Below are 16,089 nucleotides of genomic sequence, written 5' to 3' on the forward strand. Positions count from 1 at the left end.
CCACTGGTGTCCCCCAGGGCTCTGTTCTAGGCCCTCTCCTATTCTCGCTATACACCAAGTCACTTGGCTCTGTCATAACCTCACATGGTCTCTCCTATCATTGCTATGCAGACGACACACAATTAATCTTCTCCTTTCCCCCTTCTGATGACCAGGTGGCGAATCGCATCTCTGCATGTCTGGCAGACATATCAGTGTGGATGACGGATCACCACCTCAAGCTGAACCTCGGCAAGACGGAGCTGCTCTTCCTCCCGGGGGAGGACTGCCCGTTCCATGATCTCGCCATCACGGTTGACAACTCCATTGTTTCCTCCTCCCAGAGCGCTAAGAACCTTGGCGTGATCCTGGACAACACCCTGTCGTTCTCAACTAACATCAAGGCGGTGGCCCGTTCCTGTAGGTTCATGCTCTACAACATCCGCAGAGTACGCCCCTGCCTCACACAGGAAGCGGCGCAGGTCCTAATCCAGGCACTTGTCATCTCCCGTCTGGATTACTGCAACTCGCTGTTGGCTGGGCTCCCTGCCTGTGCCATTAAACCCCTACAACTCATCCAGAACGCCGCAGCCCGTCTGGTGTTCAACCTTCCCAAGTTCTCTCACGTCACCCCGCTCCTCCGCTCTCTCCACTGGCTTACAGTTGAAGCTCGCATCCTCTACAAGACCATGGTGCTTGCCTACGGAGCTGTGAGGGGAACGGCACCGCAGTACCTCCAGGCTCTGATCAGGCCCTACACCCAAACAAGGGCACTGCGTTCATCCACCTCTGGCCTGCTCGCCTCCCTACCACTGAGGAAGTACAGTTCCCGCTCAGCCCAGTCAAAACTGTTCGCTGCTCTGGCCCCCCAATGGTGGAACAAACTCCCTCACGACGCCAGGACAGCGGAGTCAATCACTACCTTCCGGAGACACCTGAAACCCCACCTCTTCAAGGAATACCTAGGATAGGATAAAGCAATCCTTCTCACCCCCCCCCCCCCTTAAATGTAAATGTAAATGTAGATCTCTGCAGTTCATCCAGAGTGATCATGGGCCTCTTGGCTGCGTCTCTGATCAGTCTTCTCCTTGTATGAGCTGAAAGTTTAGAGGGACGGCCAGGTCTTAGTAGATTTGCAGTGGTCTGATACTCCTTCCATTTCAATATTATCGCTTGCACAGTGCTCCTTGGGATGTTTAAAGCTTGGGGAATCTTTTTGTATCCAAACCCGGCTTTAAACTTCTTCACAACAGTATCTCGGACCTGCCTGGTGTGTTCCTTGTTCTTCATGATGCTCTCTGCGCTTTTAACGGACCTGTGAGACTATCACAGTGCAGGTGCATTTTTACGGAGACTTGATTACACACAGGTGGATTGTATTTATCATCATAAGTCATTTAGGTCAACATTGGATCATTCAGAGATCCTCACTGAACTTCTGGAGAGAGTTTGCTGCACTGAAAGTAAAGGGACTGAATAATTTTGCACGCCCAATTTTTCCGTTTTTGATTTGTTAAAAAAGTTTGAAATATCCAATAAATGTCGTTCCACTTCATGATTGTGTCCCACTTGTTGTTGATTCTTCACAAAAAAATACAGTTTTATATCTTTATGTTTGAAGCTTGAAATGTGGCAAAAGGTCACAAAGTTCAAGGGGGCCGAATACTTTCGCAAGGCACTGTATATCATTGAGTTAAGAAAGCCGCATACAAACATGGTCTCTTTTTGGTTTTCTTGAGTAAGGCAGCTCCAAAATGCAGATGTTTCAGCCTAGCTCAGTGCTTTCTGTGGTGGGGGAAGCCAGCAGAAAATTCTAGCCCCTTGGATGCTGCCATTAGAGTTACGTTAGAAATGCCCATCCAAGAAGGCTCAAGGTCATTGGCCACAGACAAAATGACGTCAAATGACATTATACAGTATGTACAGTAGCTTTGATTGGACTGATTATGTCAACTCCTGAGTGGTCCAGCGGTCTAAGGCACTGAATCTCAGTGCTAAAGGCATCATTACAGACACTCTGGTTCGAATCCAGACTGTATCACAACCGGCTGTGATTGGGAGTCCCAATGGGCGGCGCTCAATTGGCCCAGCGTCATCCGGGTTTGGCTGATGTAGGCCGTTGCTGTAATTAAGATTTGTTTTAACTGCCTTGTCTGGTGAAATAAAAATAAAATAAACACTTTCAAAATGGTGGTTTGGAAGGAATCAGTGACCGTGGCTAACTGCAATCATTGCAAAACAATCACTAGCCTGCTATTCAGTGGAGTGGCTATGTGGTCCCAAATCTGGGATTAAGGAGCTCTTTTCCAAGTTTATAATGATAAACATTCAACATTGGCCATGCTGTCAATGAAGCATAATTTGTGCCGTGCTCAAAACAACTGTTAACTTGAAACTGCAAAAACTCGTAATTGTAACTCTGGCCTCTTTCTAGAGCTACGACCTTAAGATCAATGACGTCATCATGAATCAACCTTGTTTTTTTCTGAGTTCACAGTTGTCTTGAAAGCACCATGAATTCAGAGAATGCCAGACTTTGATGACAAAATTTGTACATGAAGGACCACCGCGCCACCTTCCTGTTGAGCACAGCACAACAAGTTGAGTCCAGAAATGTATTGTATGCCGCTGCATAAATGATGCAATATGCCAGGGAGATATGTATACTGTAGCTAAGAAAGTAATACTAAGTGTATGTTGTGTAGTAAGCTGTTAGAAGCCCATGTGCCTCACCCAAATAGTTTGGTCTATTTACCCCTCTTACTACTACTGTTCTGACTTGGTGGTGCACATGTAGCCTATAAGCTGTTTTAGAGAAATGTTATCATTGAATGTTGTAAGACCTTCCATTGTCTGCTTATATGCCCCTTTATTTATCTTACAGTTCTGACGTGGTGTACAGGGAGAACACTGTACAGCCTATATTCTGAATTCTGTCACTGTACATTTCAAAAGTGCTAAAAATATAGTTATACTGACTACTGTCCTAGTTTGCTCATTAATTTCTAATCGAAATTACGGATTGTCTCTTATCAAATCAAATCAAACTTTATTTGCCACATGCAAGGAATACAACAAGTGCAGACTTTACCGTGAAATGCTTACTTACAAGCTCTTAACCAACAGTGCAGTTCTAGAAGAAGAAAATATTTACCAAGTAGGCTAAAATAAAAGGTAATACTAAAAAGTAACACCATAAGAATAAAAATAACGATGCTATATACAGGGGGCACCGGTACCGAGTCAGTGTGCAGGGGTATAGGCTAGTTGAGGTAATCTGTACATGTAGCTGGGTGCGAAGTGACTATGTATAGGTAACAAACAAACAGCGAATAGCAGCAGTGTACAAGGGGGGTTCAATGTAAATTGTCCGATGGCGATTTTTATGAATTGTTCAGCAGTCTAATGGCTTGGGAGTATAAGCTGTTGAGGGGCCTTTTGGTCCTAGACTAGACGCTCCGGTACTGCTTGCCGTGCGGTAGCAGAGAAAACTGGAGTCTGACAATTTTATGGGCTTTCCTCTGACACCGCCTATTACATAGGTCCTGGATGGCAGGAAGCTTGGCCATAGTGATGTACTGGGCTGTTCGCACTACCCTCTGTAGCGCCTTACATGTCAGATGCAGAGCAGTTGCCATACCAGGCGGTGATGCAACCAGTCAGGATGCTCTTGATGGTGCAGCTGTAGAACCTTTTGAGGATCTGGGGACCCATGCCAAATCTTTTCAGTCTCCTGAGGGAGAAAAGGTTTTGTTGTGTCCTCTTCTCGACTGTCTTGGTATGTTTGGACCATGATAGTACGTTGGTGATGTGGACACCAAGGAACTTGAAACTCTCGACCCGCTTCCCTATAGCCCCATCGATGTTAATGGGGGTCCTGTTCGGCCCGCCTTTTCCTGTATTCCACGATCAGCTCCTTTGTCTTGCTCACATTGAGGGAGAGGTTGTTGTCCTTGCACCACACAGTCAGGTCTCTGGCCTGATCCCTATAGGTTATTTCATCGTTGTCGGTGATCAGGCCTACCATTGTTGTCAGAAAACGTAATGATGGTGTTGGAGTCGTGTTTGGCCATGCAGTTGTGGGTGAACAGGGAATACAGAAGGGGACTAAGTACACACCCCTGAGGGACCCCAGTGTTAAGGAACAGTGTGGCAGATGCGTTTTTAGCAGTCTTACCACTCAGGGGTGGCCCGTCAGGAAGTCCAGGATCCAGTTGCAGAGTGAGGTGTTTAGTCCCAGAGTCCTTAGCTTAGTGATGAGCTTAATGGGCACTATGGTGTTGAACGCTGAGCTGTAGTCGATAGGTGTTCCTTTTGTCCAGGTGAGAAAGGGCGGTGTGGAGTACGATTGAGATTGCGTCATCGGTGGATCTGTTGGTGCGGTATGCAAATTGGAGCGGGTCTAGGGTGTCCGGGAGGATGCTGTTGATGTGAGCCATGACTAGCCTTTCAAAGCACTTCATGGCTACCGACGCTTGTCGTCCCCCTTTTTTCATAGTTTGTACATCTCAATTGTCATTAGAAACCACAATTTTAAGGTTTCAGCAAGTCAGCCATATCATCTATGTTTTTTTAAGGCAGTAAATAAGGCTGAATGGACTGTTTCACTGCCAAACAAGACTCCGCTCATAGCCAGGTGTAGCAGTGGGAAGATGGGTCTAGTGTTGGGACAGCCTTATGTAGGCCGTTTGTGATCACAGTTTGTCATCGTTATACTGCAATTAATGTATTATTTAGTGTTGTGTTGTGTAGTGGCTTTACTGGCATGCATACCACTTTTTGCCCCACCAAGATTTACATGCTAAAATCCCACACACACAAAACACATACAAACAAAGGTAACCTGGTAGCCAAAATCATCCCCACACTTTGAATCAGAACATATTCATTGCTAATTCAGAAAATATTCTGGAAAGTTAGTTGTCTAAGATAACAAATATTATCTCTGTCTACACCCCCCCCCCCCTCCATCTCTGAGCAAGTGGAGCGTAGCGCTGCGCTTTGACGTGGTGCTCTTGCGCACCCAATGTTAACAGACTATAGTGGGCGTGGCGTTGGAAATGGAGATGGCGTCACCGGCAACGTGTTATGTGTGTACATAGTAGCAAGATTTACAACGAGCCTGTGACAGAAGAGACACGAGTCAGATCATACAAGTCTGATACTTACAGCAGGACCAGGAATCGCTGCGAATTCAAACCCTGAAGAAGAGACACCAAAGATTTTGGACCAAGAGGAGCTGACAAGGTGCTACAAAGAAAAAGGGATTCTGACATGCACTGGCAGAAATGTGAGTGTTTATTATGTTGATGATGAATACTACATTGTCTCGCAGGCTACTAATAAGCCTAGATACGAATATTGTGATCATATAGCGGATGTTGTGACATTGACAATCAAAAGCTATTGTTTACATTCTCTTTCTGCTCAGATTTGAACATCCATTCGTACTGTCTAAGTTACATCATTGTTTTGATTAATAAGTGGCAAGTAGCCTACAAGTCAGGACTAACATTCAAAGTAAATGAGGGTTGTTATAAAGTGGGCAGGCCTATATCATATCATACAATTGAATGCATCAAACTAATGTGAGATTATTAAAACCGTTAATATTAAGAAGTTAAGTCAGCAATACAGGCGATGATGAAAACAATAGCCTACTTTTGCGTATTGAAAACAGACAGCGGGGAAACCCTCTCAACCCTCGCCCATGTTCGCTACACCTCAGTTCACCTTTTAACGGTGGGTGTGAAGGGGGAATCTGGATAGGCTATTTTACACACGCAATAATGAACTTGATTTTGCTCAGAGTGCCACTGCCGGCGACGGACATAGTGTAGCATACTAGTCAATCCTATGCAATATATTAGTCTACACGGTGCCACAGTCATTGAGGAAGTTCAATTCGTTTTCTCTGCTCGGCACCACCGTATCATATTGAGCCAGTAAACAGAAAGGTCTTCGGAATCCCCGCCGCCCACGCGCATGACTAAATGGCCAGGGGTTTCCGCGATTTAAATATTACATCGCAACAACGTTCAGACAGGGTATCCCAGGCAGCCCTGTCTCCTTGTCATGGATCGTTTAACTAACGTCCCAACTTTGACAATTGTAAAAATCGACATTTGAAGATGTTTAGTGCAATAGGCTGATGTAAAGAACTTTCTTGCACTGATATAATTATTTGTCTGCCTAATGATGTACTGTAACTCGGTAGAAATGGACTTGTAGAGTACTACGTGCATAATTCTGTACCCAAACTCAAGTAGAAATATGCTTTATAGAGCACTACATCATTATGTAGGTGATATTACAGAGTACAGCTGGGACCTTTGTTGCCTGCTTGGTGACAAAGAACATCTATTGAGGACAGTTCTCCCTCTCTGTGGGTGTTTTAAAAGAAATACTGGCTTTGGGCATGGACAGTAGACTGTATTTAAGGGTTAATACCCGACTGTAGCCTATCCTGTATCTGTAGGGGGTTATTCTATCCCCCAAGATGCACTACTAGTCAAATATTTGCATTATATTATTTTTGGGGAGGCACATCTGCTGTCTACAATATGCACCAGTGAACAGCGCTGCCCTTCCGTGTGTAGATCACCCTTTCTTTCTCACCCCTGTGAGGCATCCCCTCTATTAGTATTCATCCCTCCTACACTGTGGTGAAGGTTGAGAAATGACGTCAGGGGGATTGACTTTACAGTATCTGATGATGTATTGTATGAAGATGAACTCATTAGATACATAGGAATGAAGTCTTGAGATGGTCACAACCGTTTTCAGTTTCATTTTACCAATACCTCATAGTTTGGCAAATTGATTCTTATTTGGCCTATGACAGTAGTAGCAATGCATTTTTTTATATAATATAATACAATAGGAGTCTCTTACAGTAATGTTTATAATCATTGTTATAAGATATGAAATTTGCACATGTAATTGATGTAATGTGTCATTTTAGTTTAGCTACAATTCCTTGGCATCTCCCATCTCATTTTTAGTTATGCAAGTGCCAGTAGTCTGTCTTTTATTCCTTACTCAGCAAGACAGTAAATTGAGGAAAGAGAAAATAAATGAGGGAAGAAAATGAGAGACAAGTAAAACTCAGGCCCAAGAGAAGTGAGAGACAAGGAACAGAATGTTAATAACTTCTGGAGTTTCCACAATGGCAGAACAGAAAGGCAGTTCCTCCTTTGTATCCATTTGAGTGGCTTCAAGTGATACCAAACTTTCCTCTTTGTGAGAGGGATACGAAAAGTGAAAATGCAACACAGCCCTCACTCAGGCATTCACTATACTTTCGCTCTCAAGTCAGCGATTTTGACATTCCACTAAAACTGTGTTGATGGCACAACAAAAGTGTGTTTTTATCACTCCTTCCTATGTTCACCGAACCCCTTTGGGAAATAGATGAGACTCCTGTAGCATTCAAATATGTTATTGCATCTAGACTAAAATCTCAGGCTCACCCCCTAAAAAGCCCCCTTTCTATGGCCTGATTGTCTTCCAAGAAAAAGACAGGTGATGTGAGATGTCTGCGAGAAACAATCTACTCCATGACCACATTTATGAATCATCATGCTAATAGTCAGACACTATGTTATGGCTGCCAGCCCAGTCACACAGTAGAGCAGACATGGCCCACATTTGTATGTTCACTCTTCACTTCTGGGTTGTAACGTGCTCTCGTCACACACAGCAGCGACAGGAAGGTGCTGTGGTTTACCACAGACAGCGTAACGGAGATAGACAGGAAAGAGTCACAGAAAATGTGTAGTGGCAAGCCTCCACAAGGTAGTGGTTCTATTGAATCTGTCTGTTAGTTCTGACCTCACAGCCTGTTTTCCTAACGGAATAGGTTCCTCAGAGCTCTCTCTCTACCTGTTTATGCTCCTCAGTGGAAATGTCGCTTTGTCTTTCACGTGCGGGGTGATGACTTCGAGGAAAAACTACCCTGCTTTGCCTCACACAAGCAATATCAAGCTGGAAACCTCAGATACCTATATTTTTCACCACTCTCTCTCTTTCCTCTGGCTGCTGAATGGAACAGAAAGTAATGGGGGAAAATAGTAAACATGATATCATAGATGAATCATGGGAAATCACAGAGCTGGAGGAGAATGGCCTCTTTTTGCCAATCCTTTCAATCCAAAAACTAAAGAATGAAGCGTTATCCAAAATTACCACATAACTTCATATTATGTCATAACATTATACCAACAGCCTTAGCGGTGTCGCTCTGTAGTAATACATGTCTGATAAGAACAGTAGACCATTGTATAAAAGCACCCCAATAGAGAACAATTGTCATGGTCGATTTCATGACTATCCACCAAAGATCATTCATTGCAACATCACCTTTGTCTCCACAGCACCGAAGGAGAAGCTGTGTTACACTCTTCCCACAGTGAAGAAACTCCTGGAGCAGAAGAGGAAGAGGGAAACCTCCTCGACGGCAACAACCAGTACCGGCGTCCCCACTGCCACCGTCCTCTCCCAACAGGTGTCAACACCAGAGAAGTCTACCTCAACAGGTGAGTACTGCTTGAAGCACCCATGTAAGCCCTTTGCAACCCAACCAGACCTGGGTCAAATACATTGTCAAATTATTCAAATACTTTTCGATTGACATTGACAGATGGGTTAACTTGTGACCCTCCCAGGTGTAGCCAGCAGCTACTCAGACATGGCAGTGGGGTATGAGAGATGGGGTCCTATGGATGAGCACCAAGCCGTCTTGGCCATACAGGAAGGTCCATTCTCCCCTATGGGGAACAATTACTTCTCCAGCCCATCCTCCTCAATGGACTACAGCCATACTCTTGCCTACAGCTCTCAGATGGTCTCCAGCTACAACACACAGCAGATGCAGGACTACCCAGACACCAGGATGCCTCAGCATTATGTAAGGAGGACTGGTTTCTCGAACAGAAGCAATTTGACATTACATCATTATTTTGACTACTTGTTGTTCACGTGCTATTAAGTACATGAACAGTATGTGCTATAGCATTAATGATGATACCAATATTTTTCCTTTACAGACGGAGTGTCCAGTGACCGAGGCTGTGTCTAGTTTGGTTCCTTCTGGGCCCCTGCAGTCTGCTGTCTTCTCCTGGTCGTCGGGGGCCCTGGGCCCCACAGAACCTGTCCAGCAGGTGTTTAGTGGCCAGATGGATGTCACTAAGCTGGAGGAAGCCAGGATGTTCCTCAGAGGGATGGACTACAGCAGAACCACCTGGCAGGATGATGACGGAGACACGTAAGTGTGTGTGTGTGTCATCAGCTTGTGACCTGATTTTGAGAAAGTAGACAAATGTTAAGAGAAACTTGGCAAATAAAAATAAAGTGTCTTATGTCTCATGAGACTTTATAACATTTTCGACTGTAGGTGTCACCTGAAACCAATTTGTCACGTTGTCTTGTCTTGTCAGGATTCTGCATATCTATACAGCCAAGGGCCTGAGGGAGTATGCATTCGCTGCAGCAGAGAGGCTTGCTGAGCTGGGCAGGCTAGACTCCAAGGAACACAAGGGGAAGGTATGCACCAAGAAGACACTTCTTCTTTAGAGAACACAGGATTGAGTTCAACCCAAATGAGATGCTTCCTCTAAAATAAATGTGTGGATGCCACACATGGTGAGTCTTAGTTTAATAGCATTAACCACCCCCCCCCCCCTCTCCTGTATCCCAGACTGCTTTGCTGGTGGCGGTGACTGCTAACCATCCGGAAATCGTCCAGGATCTGTTGTCTTTAGGGGCGGATATAAATGCCTGTGATGTCAAAGGTCAAACAGCACTTCATCTTGCTGCCACCTATGGCTTCCCCAGGGTTATGCAGGTAAACAAGCAGCACTGCCTTCAACCAAAGTTATCATCTGCTAGAGCTCAATCTAGATAAATAACAGAATGATGTGAATAACCATTTTCAATCTTTGGATCTGTATTTGTAGGTTATTCTCTCAATTGGGCCTGGAGTGAACCTGGAGGCTCGCAATTTTGAAGGTAACAAACAGCTTATGTTAAATGAGACGAACACAACCATTGCTCAGAAGACATCTGACAAATGATATAGTAAGACAACAGAATAAGTAACAACAATAGAATCAACTTTTTTCCCCACTCCTGTCTCAGGTCTGACTCCTCTGCACTGTGCAGCCATCTCCCACAGTGGCACCCTGAAGACTCTCTCCTCCCTCTCCTCCACCGGGCTGGGTGATGCCAGCCTCCATGCCCTGGCAGAGGAGAAGCTCTCCTGGCTGCAGATGCTACTTAACACCGGAGCCTCCCTGACCAGCCAGGTACTGAATCCCCTCTTAAATGTAACGTACCAGAGTTAGTATTTTAGAGCCAGTGTTCTACAAGAGGTGCCAGTACTCAATAAGTAGAAAACACCATCTATACCTCCGCCCTCCCAAGGGAATGGCATGGTTCATTTTGGTAGAAAATAAATCAAATCTGGAGCTATTAGTCAGCTTTTTGTCTACCCAATCTCACACCTGCAAAAATCTATGATGGGTTTTGAATATTTTCCTCACTTTCGCCACATTGCGGTTTACTTTGAAGGCTTCCTACAGTGTTTTCCTCTGTTTCCAGGAAATCAAAAGTAACAAGACTGTTCTTCACCTGGCTGTGAAGGAGGGGAACATCCAGCTGGTTCGCCATCTGCTGAAAACACCCCTGGACAACATGAGGGACTTTGTCAACATGAAGGTCAGTTCTGCTGTGAGATTGTCCGCTCTTCAAAGGTGTAGAGAAACTGACCTGTGTCCTGAGAGACTCCATGAAAAGAGAAAGGAGAGGTATAACATATTCAGCAGTGTGTGAAAAGGTGAAAGGAAAAGAGTGAAAAGAAAGGGAGACTCATCGACAGTGTGTGCATATCTAATTATTGCCTTAGTGTTGGTCAATACTCACAGCTTCATGATTCCCTTTAACTCCTCACCGGCAGGCCCATGGTCATACCGCACTGCACATGGCTGCTGGTCTCCATGGCAGCCCACACCAGGAGGAGATGCTGAGGCTGCTGCTGAGTAGAGGGGCCGACCCCAGCATCCGCAACCTGGAGAACGACCAGCCTGCACACCTGCTGCAGAGTGGACCCCACGGGGAACAGGTGAGCGGTCAGACAGACAGACTGCAAATGGCCATTTTGTTTCATTCATATAATCTCAGCTCACCTATTCCTGTCCCGTCTGTTTTCAGCTCAAGCTCATCCTGAAGAAGCGAAGTGCTTCCTCTCGTCGACGTGTAATGTCCTTACAGGACCAAGAGTGACCCGGACTACTTTTTATGTCCCTGTGTATCCCTCTACCTCTTTTCAGAGGAAGTACTGAAGGTCTGCACTGTAGGTTGAATCCAGACATCTGTACTTCCAACAGGGAGGGATTCTAGCGTATCTTCATGTGAGGATTTTCAAACACCGTGAATCTCTAATATATACTAGAGCATTTACTTTGAAACTATATGTTTGATTGACATGATTTTGGTCCCTATCTGAATTCAGTTAGCAATGACGTTTATGTATTTTATATCTTAATGGACAGCTATTGTTTTTGTTTAATGGATATCTAGCAATGAGCAGTGGTAACAGGTGGTATTCCAGTCCACCCTGACATTACTGTCACTCAGTACAACCTTGATTTCTATGATAATCGTTTACATTATATTCAAAGCTTCCAACACTCATTGTATGAGTATGCCCCCCCCCCAGCCGGGAAGCCCTCCTTAGCGGTATATCTGAGGAGGGTTTCTGGGCTCCCACCCCCACTCATATCTGAGGAGGGTTTCTGGGCTCCCACCCCCACTCATTCTCTCGTCAAAACTTCGCACCATTGTCAGAAATCATATTGGTTTGTTGAAAGGTGGTTGTTGTTTCACTAAGCATGTGACACAGTGTACCATTGTGCTCATGCTTTCAATGTTGCTTTTAACTTATCTAGGTCTTTTCTTTTTATATTTGATATACTCACAGCACTCATTGAATAGCTAATATATTGTCATTGGTGGAAAAACTACTCAAGTATGACTTTTGAGTAAAGGTAAAGATACCTTAATAGAAAATGACTCAACTAAAAGTGAAAGTCACCCAGTAAAATATTACTTCAGTAAAAGTGTAAAAGTATTTAGTTTTAAATATACAAAAGTACATCTAAATGGAATTGCTGAAATGTACTTAAGTATCAAAAGTAAAAGTATTAATAATTTCAAATCCGTATATTATGCAAACGAGACAGCACAATATTTTTTTATTTTTTTTATTTACAGATAGCCAGGGCACACTACAACACTCATTTGTGTTAAGTTAGTCTGCCAGATCAGAGGCAGTAGGGATGACCAGGGATTTTATTTTGATAAGTGTGTGAACTGGACAATTTCCCTGTCAAAATGTAACAAGTACGGTTGTCAGAGATAATGTATGGAGTAAAAAGTGCATTACTTTCTTTATGAATGTAGTAAAGTAAAAGTTGTCAAAAAATGAATAGTAAAGTACAGATACCCCCCAAAAACGTAGTACTTTAAAGTATTTTTACTTTAAGTACTTTACACCACTGTATATTGTCTCATTCATACTATGACTTATGAAAATAACATTTTACATTTACTGTGTAAAGGGAATATGTTGATATTGACCACACATGCTATATAATATTATATAACATATCAACAGTGTATACAATGTCGTACCAGTAGTATTAATTTCTTAAAGGACATTATAGAAGGAGTATTTCAGTTATGACTCGTTTCACCTTAAAGTAATCTGGTATTTTCAAACATGACTCATGATTGAAAATACCACATGTTTTGTGGTGACAAGAAAACATGCATCACTTACTCATATACCTTTTATGACTGTTTAAAAAAAAAATCTCTAATCAGGTAGCATGCATGTGCCCTTTGAAATAGTGCTGTAGTGAATATACCACTTCATAATTGTAAGTGGCATAGAAAATAGAACAAAATAAAACATCTCATTGGAGATAGGACACAACATTTCCCCAGACTCGACTGATTTTCCCCTAGTTTTGGACCCTGGGCCGTCTTAGTCAAGGAACATACAGAGATGTCTTTATGTGTTCCTAGGTCTAAATCATAGGTGAGTTAACATGAGGGAGAATAACTAATGTTATCGTTAAAAAATGGTACCAGAGAATCTGGTGATTTTGGCTGCTTGCGTCCACTTTGACAGTTTGTAACATTGTAATACTCCTGTTACTTTTCACTGAATGTATCCTTCTGATTAACTGAATTGCCTAAACTTAACCCTGGAATTAAATCTGTTCTTCAAATATCTCTATTTGTCATCTATTTTATACTCTATTTTAATCCACATGTATGTATTGATAAAGGTTCAGATTAAAATATATGGGAAATAACTCTAAACAATACATCAATAAGACCATTGTATACAGGGTGATTTTTATTACAGCAGCTGTCTTATTGGTTAGCTCTGGTGAGAATCACTCATTTGCTTTTGGTTAACTGTTACGCCATTGGCTCAGTATCAGGCATTACTAGTGCTGCATACCGGTAAATAAAAATATCTGAAGATAACAGACATTGTACTTGCAGCAAGTTAGAAACAGCTCTAAATAATGATAATACAGACATTTTATTTGCAGCTAGTTACTGTGACTTCTTATCTTAATGTATTGATCTTTTCATTAAGCTTAAACTCATACACTTTTAAAATGTCCACTCCTTCACACCCAAGGTAATACCTTTTTAGTGCTTTGAATGATTCTACTCGTGCAATGTAACTTAAAATACAATAGGAGAAAGAAAAAGGCTGTTGACATACAATACTATACTGGTGGCAGCCCCTTACAGAACCCAGAGAATGACAGAAGACTTCATTCCTGCTTCAGTTTCAAATTAACATCTGACATGGGGTTGACATCCTTCTCATTGCTACCTAGAACACAACCCCACACGGCAGTCCACTTAATGCCATCAAAAATGACAGCAGATAGATCCTGAGCCAACCATCAGTAAAACAGTGGGATAATGGGTTTGGTTTGATATCTTAATTCATGCTTGAGGTTATTAATACAGGTCCAATGTGAAATCCTACATGTAAAAGACCTCTCTCACGACTGGATGATAAAGTTGTAGATTTCTAAAGTGCATTGAGAGTACTATACAGTAAAACGAGACATGCAATCAACTTTCTTGGGTGTGCATGAATTCAAAAGGAAGGAACAGAGAGAGCACAGCATTCAGTTCTGTTTCAACACTGCCCATATCATGATATAGATTTACAGTGCACCTGAAAGCTGATCTTGCGCCAGGTATGTTTTTTTGCTTTTGGTGCCGATTGAAGTAAGGATAAACCCCAAATCAGCACTGAAGGCTACTTTACATTCTCTCCTGGGCAAGGTAGATTGATAGCACCTAATACACAAGTCACAAAGATGGTTAAGAGTAACATCTTCATCTTGGCTTGATATACATTTTATTTAAATCAAGAATGACAATTCAGTCATTCTTCTGGTCAGCATGGGCTGGGTGTGCACCATACTTGATGTTCCAATGTGTGCTGGTGTGTGGCAACCATAAATGTGAGAGTGTGTGTTATTATGTGTGTTGGCCTCTCTGCAGCACCTCCCATGATGACTCTCCCTCGCCTCCATGCACACTTCATCTATACTGTTTGAGGAGGCACTGCAACACAAGATAGAGGACAGAGTGTGTTATATTTCTCTCTCTCTCCCTCCCTACCCCCCTCCCATGGCGGCTTACCCTCTGTCTTTGGTATTTGGGTGCCTGCTGGATTAGAGCTGAAGACGAGAAGACAAGAGAAGACAGTTATTCACTCTGACACAAGGAGAGAAAGGGAATTAAAGGAAGCAATCCTGGATAGTTTAGACAGTTCAGTTCACCTCAAAGCTTTGTGGAAACAACCACAACGTAACCAAGATCATGTGTGTTCTGACCAAAGAGAAGGTATTTTAGACGGATTAGGTCAACTGTATCCATGCACAGAAGGGGCTGGGGCCACAAAGCTTTGACAATCACAGGATTCAATTTGGGGCAAAATGCAGAGATATTTCAGGATCTTCCCAATCAATGTCCTCTCTAAAAGGTTAGGGGAGAGGGAGAGACTGGGTCGGCATGCCATTGGCTGTAAACATACACTCTTTGAGGCCATCCACCCACACTGCCAACCCATGCAACAACGGCTCCCATTCTCAACTAGGGGTCCTAATGCAGACATTTCCTTAATATTGCTTGGTTGACAAGAACACTTGATTTTCAAAAATGTCAAAGATGTCACAGAGTTAGACTACTAGACTATCTTGAGACATGTGACTGTAATATGATGCTCTGTAGGGTTATTGCTTAGTTAGTTGAATGGCTGGGCAGTGTTGTTGGATTTAGGGAGGGAGTGCGGGACTGTAATATCTTAACCAATAGGCAGCATTCAGACATGGGTTCCGCTGTGGGAGGGGAGAGAGGGGGAAAGGACAGACATGGTAACAGTAAAATAGTATTAGTAAAGCCATCCTGTATTTGGTGGGGACTCCTCTTCCAAAGACTGATGCATTCCACATGCACAGGCGGAGCAACTGCCAAGCCCTGTACAAACTCTTACTTGGAAGACGATTTTGAGCATGTGAGTTTTTTACCTGTTGAAGAGATGAACAGTTATAGTAACCTTCAGAGAGTTACGGGTGAGCATGTGACAGATTAGGCGGAGTGTGTGCAAGTATACTTACTAAGAGCTATTAGGATACCAGACACAAACAAGATCACACCAATGATGACCCCTGTAGTTCGAAGTGTCTCATAATCTGAACCCACAAAGAAAATCTATAATCATGACCATTAGAAGTAGTACAACATAGACAAACTCACATGCCAATTATGGTGCGACTCAAAATCCATTCGAATGAATTCACTCACCATATTCAAAGTCACTTTGATCATGAAACATCAATTCTGTACAGAAAACACAAATTATTAATCAGAATCATCAACATTAGGCCTAATAACAAGGTTCTAACATTATGTAATGTAAGTTATAAAAGACGGCAGAATCTTGCAGTGCCGGAGAAGTGAACAGCCAATAGCCCGAGTCCAAGCTCATGGGAACGCCCTTTTGGG

At 43.1% G+C, this 16,089-nt stretch overlaps 1 protein-coding gene and 1 long non-coding RNA gene across 2 annotated transcripts; one reads left to right on the forward strand and one right to left on the reverse strand.

Annotated features, from left to right (window-relative positions):
* The first annotated feature begins 5,127 nt into the window (after positions 1-5,127).
* On the forward strand, positions 5,128-12,264 carry LOC135520466 (NF-kappa-B inhibitor delta-like). The gene is made up of 11 exons (XM_064946051.1): positions 5,128-5,269; positions 8,355-8,516; positions 8,646-8,887; positions 9,027-9,244; positions 9,417-9,522; positions 9,677-9,823; positions 9,936-9,987; positions 10,117-10,283; positions 10,579-10,695; positions 10,934-11,098; positions 11,188-12,264. The coding sequence occupies exons 1-11, from the start codon at positions 5,254-5,256 to the stop codon at positions 11,257-11,259; spliced, it is 1,464 nt and encodes a 487-aa protein (XP_064802123.1). The 5' UTR covers positions 5,128-5,253; the 3' UTR covers positions 11,260-12,264.
* A 980-nt stretch (positions 12,265-13,244) lies between these two features.
* On the reverse strand, positions 13,245-15,767 carry LOC135520469 (uncharacterized). The gene is made up of 3 exons (XR_010452390.1): positions 15,702-15,767; positions 14,725-15,611; positions 13,245-14,646 (listed from the first exon to the last, which is right to left on the reverse strand). It is a non-coding gene; the product is annotated as an uncharacterized LOC135520469 (long non-coding RNA).
* Between the last annotated feature and the right edge of the window lie 322 nt (positions 15,768-16,089).

The sequence above is a fragment of the Oncorhynchus masou genome, chromosome 29, assembly GCF_036934945.1.
Source record: "Oncorhynchus masou masou isolate Uvic2021 chromosome 29, UVic_Omas_1.1, whole genome shotgun sequence".
In the NCBI taxonomy this organism is placed as follows: Eukaryota; Metazoa; Chordata; class Actinopteri; order Salmoniformes; family Salmonidae; genus Oncorhynchus; species Oncorhynchus masou.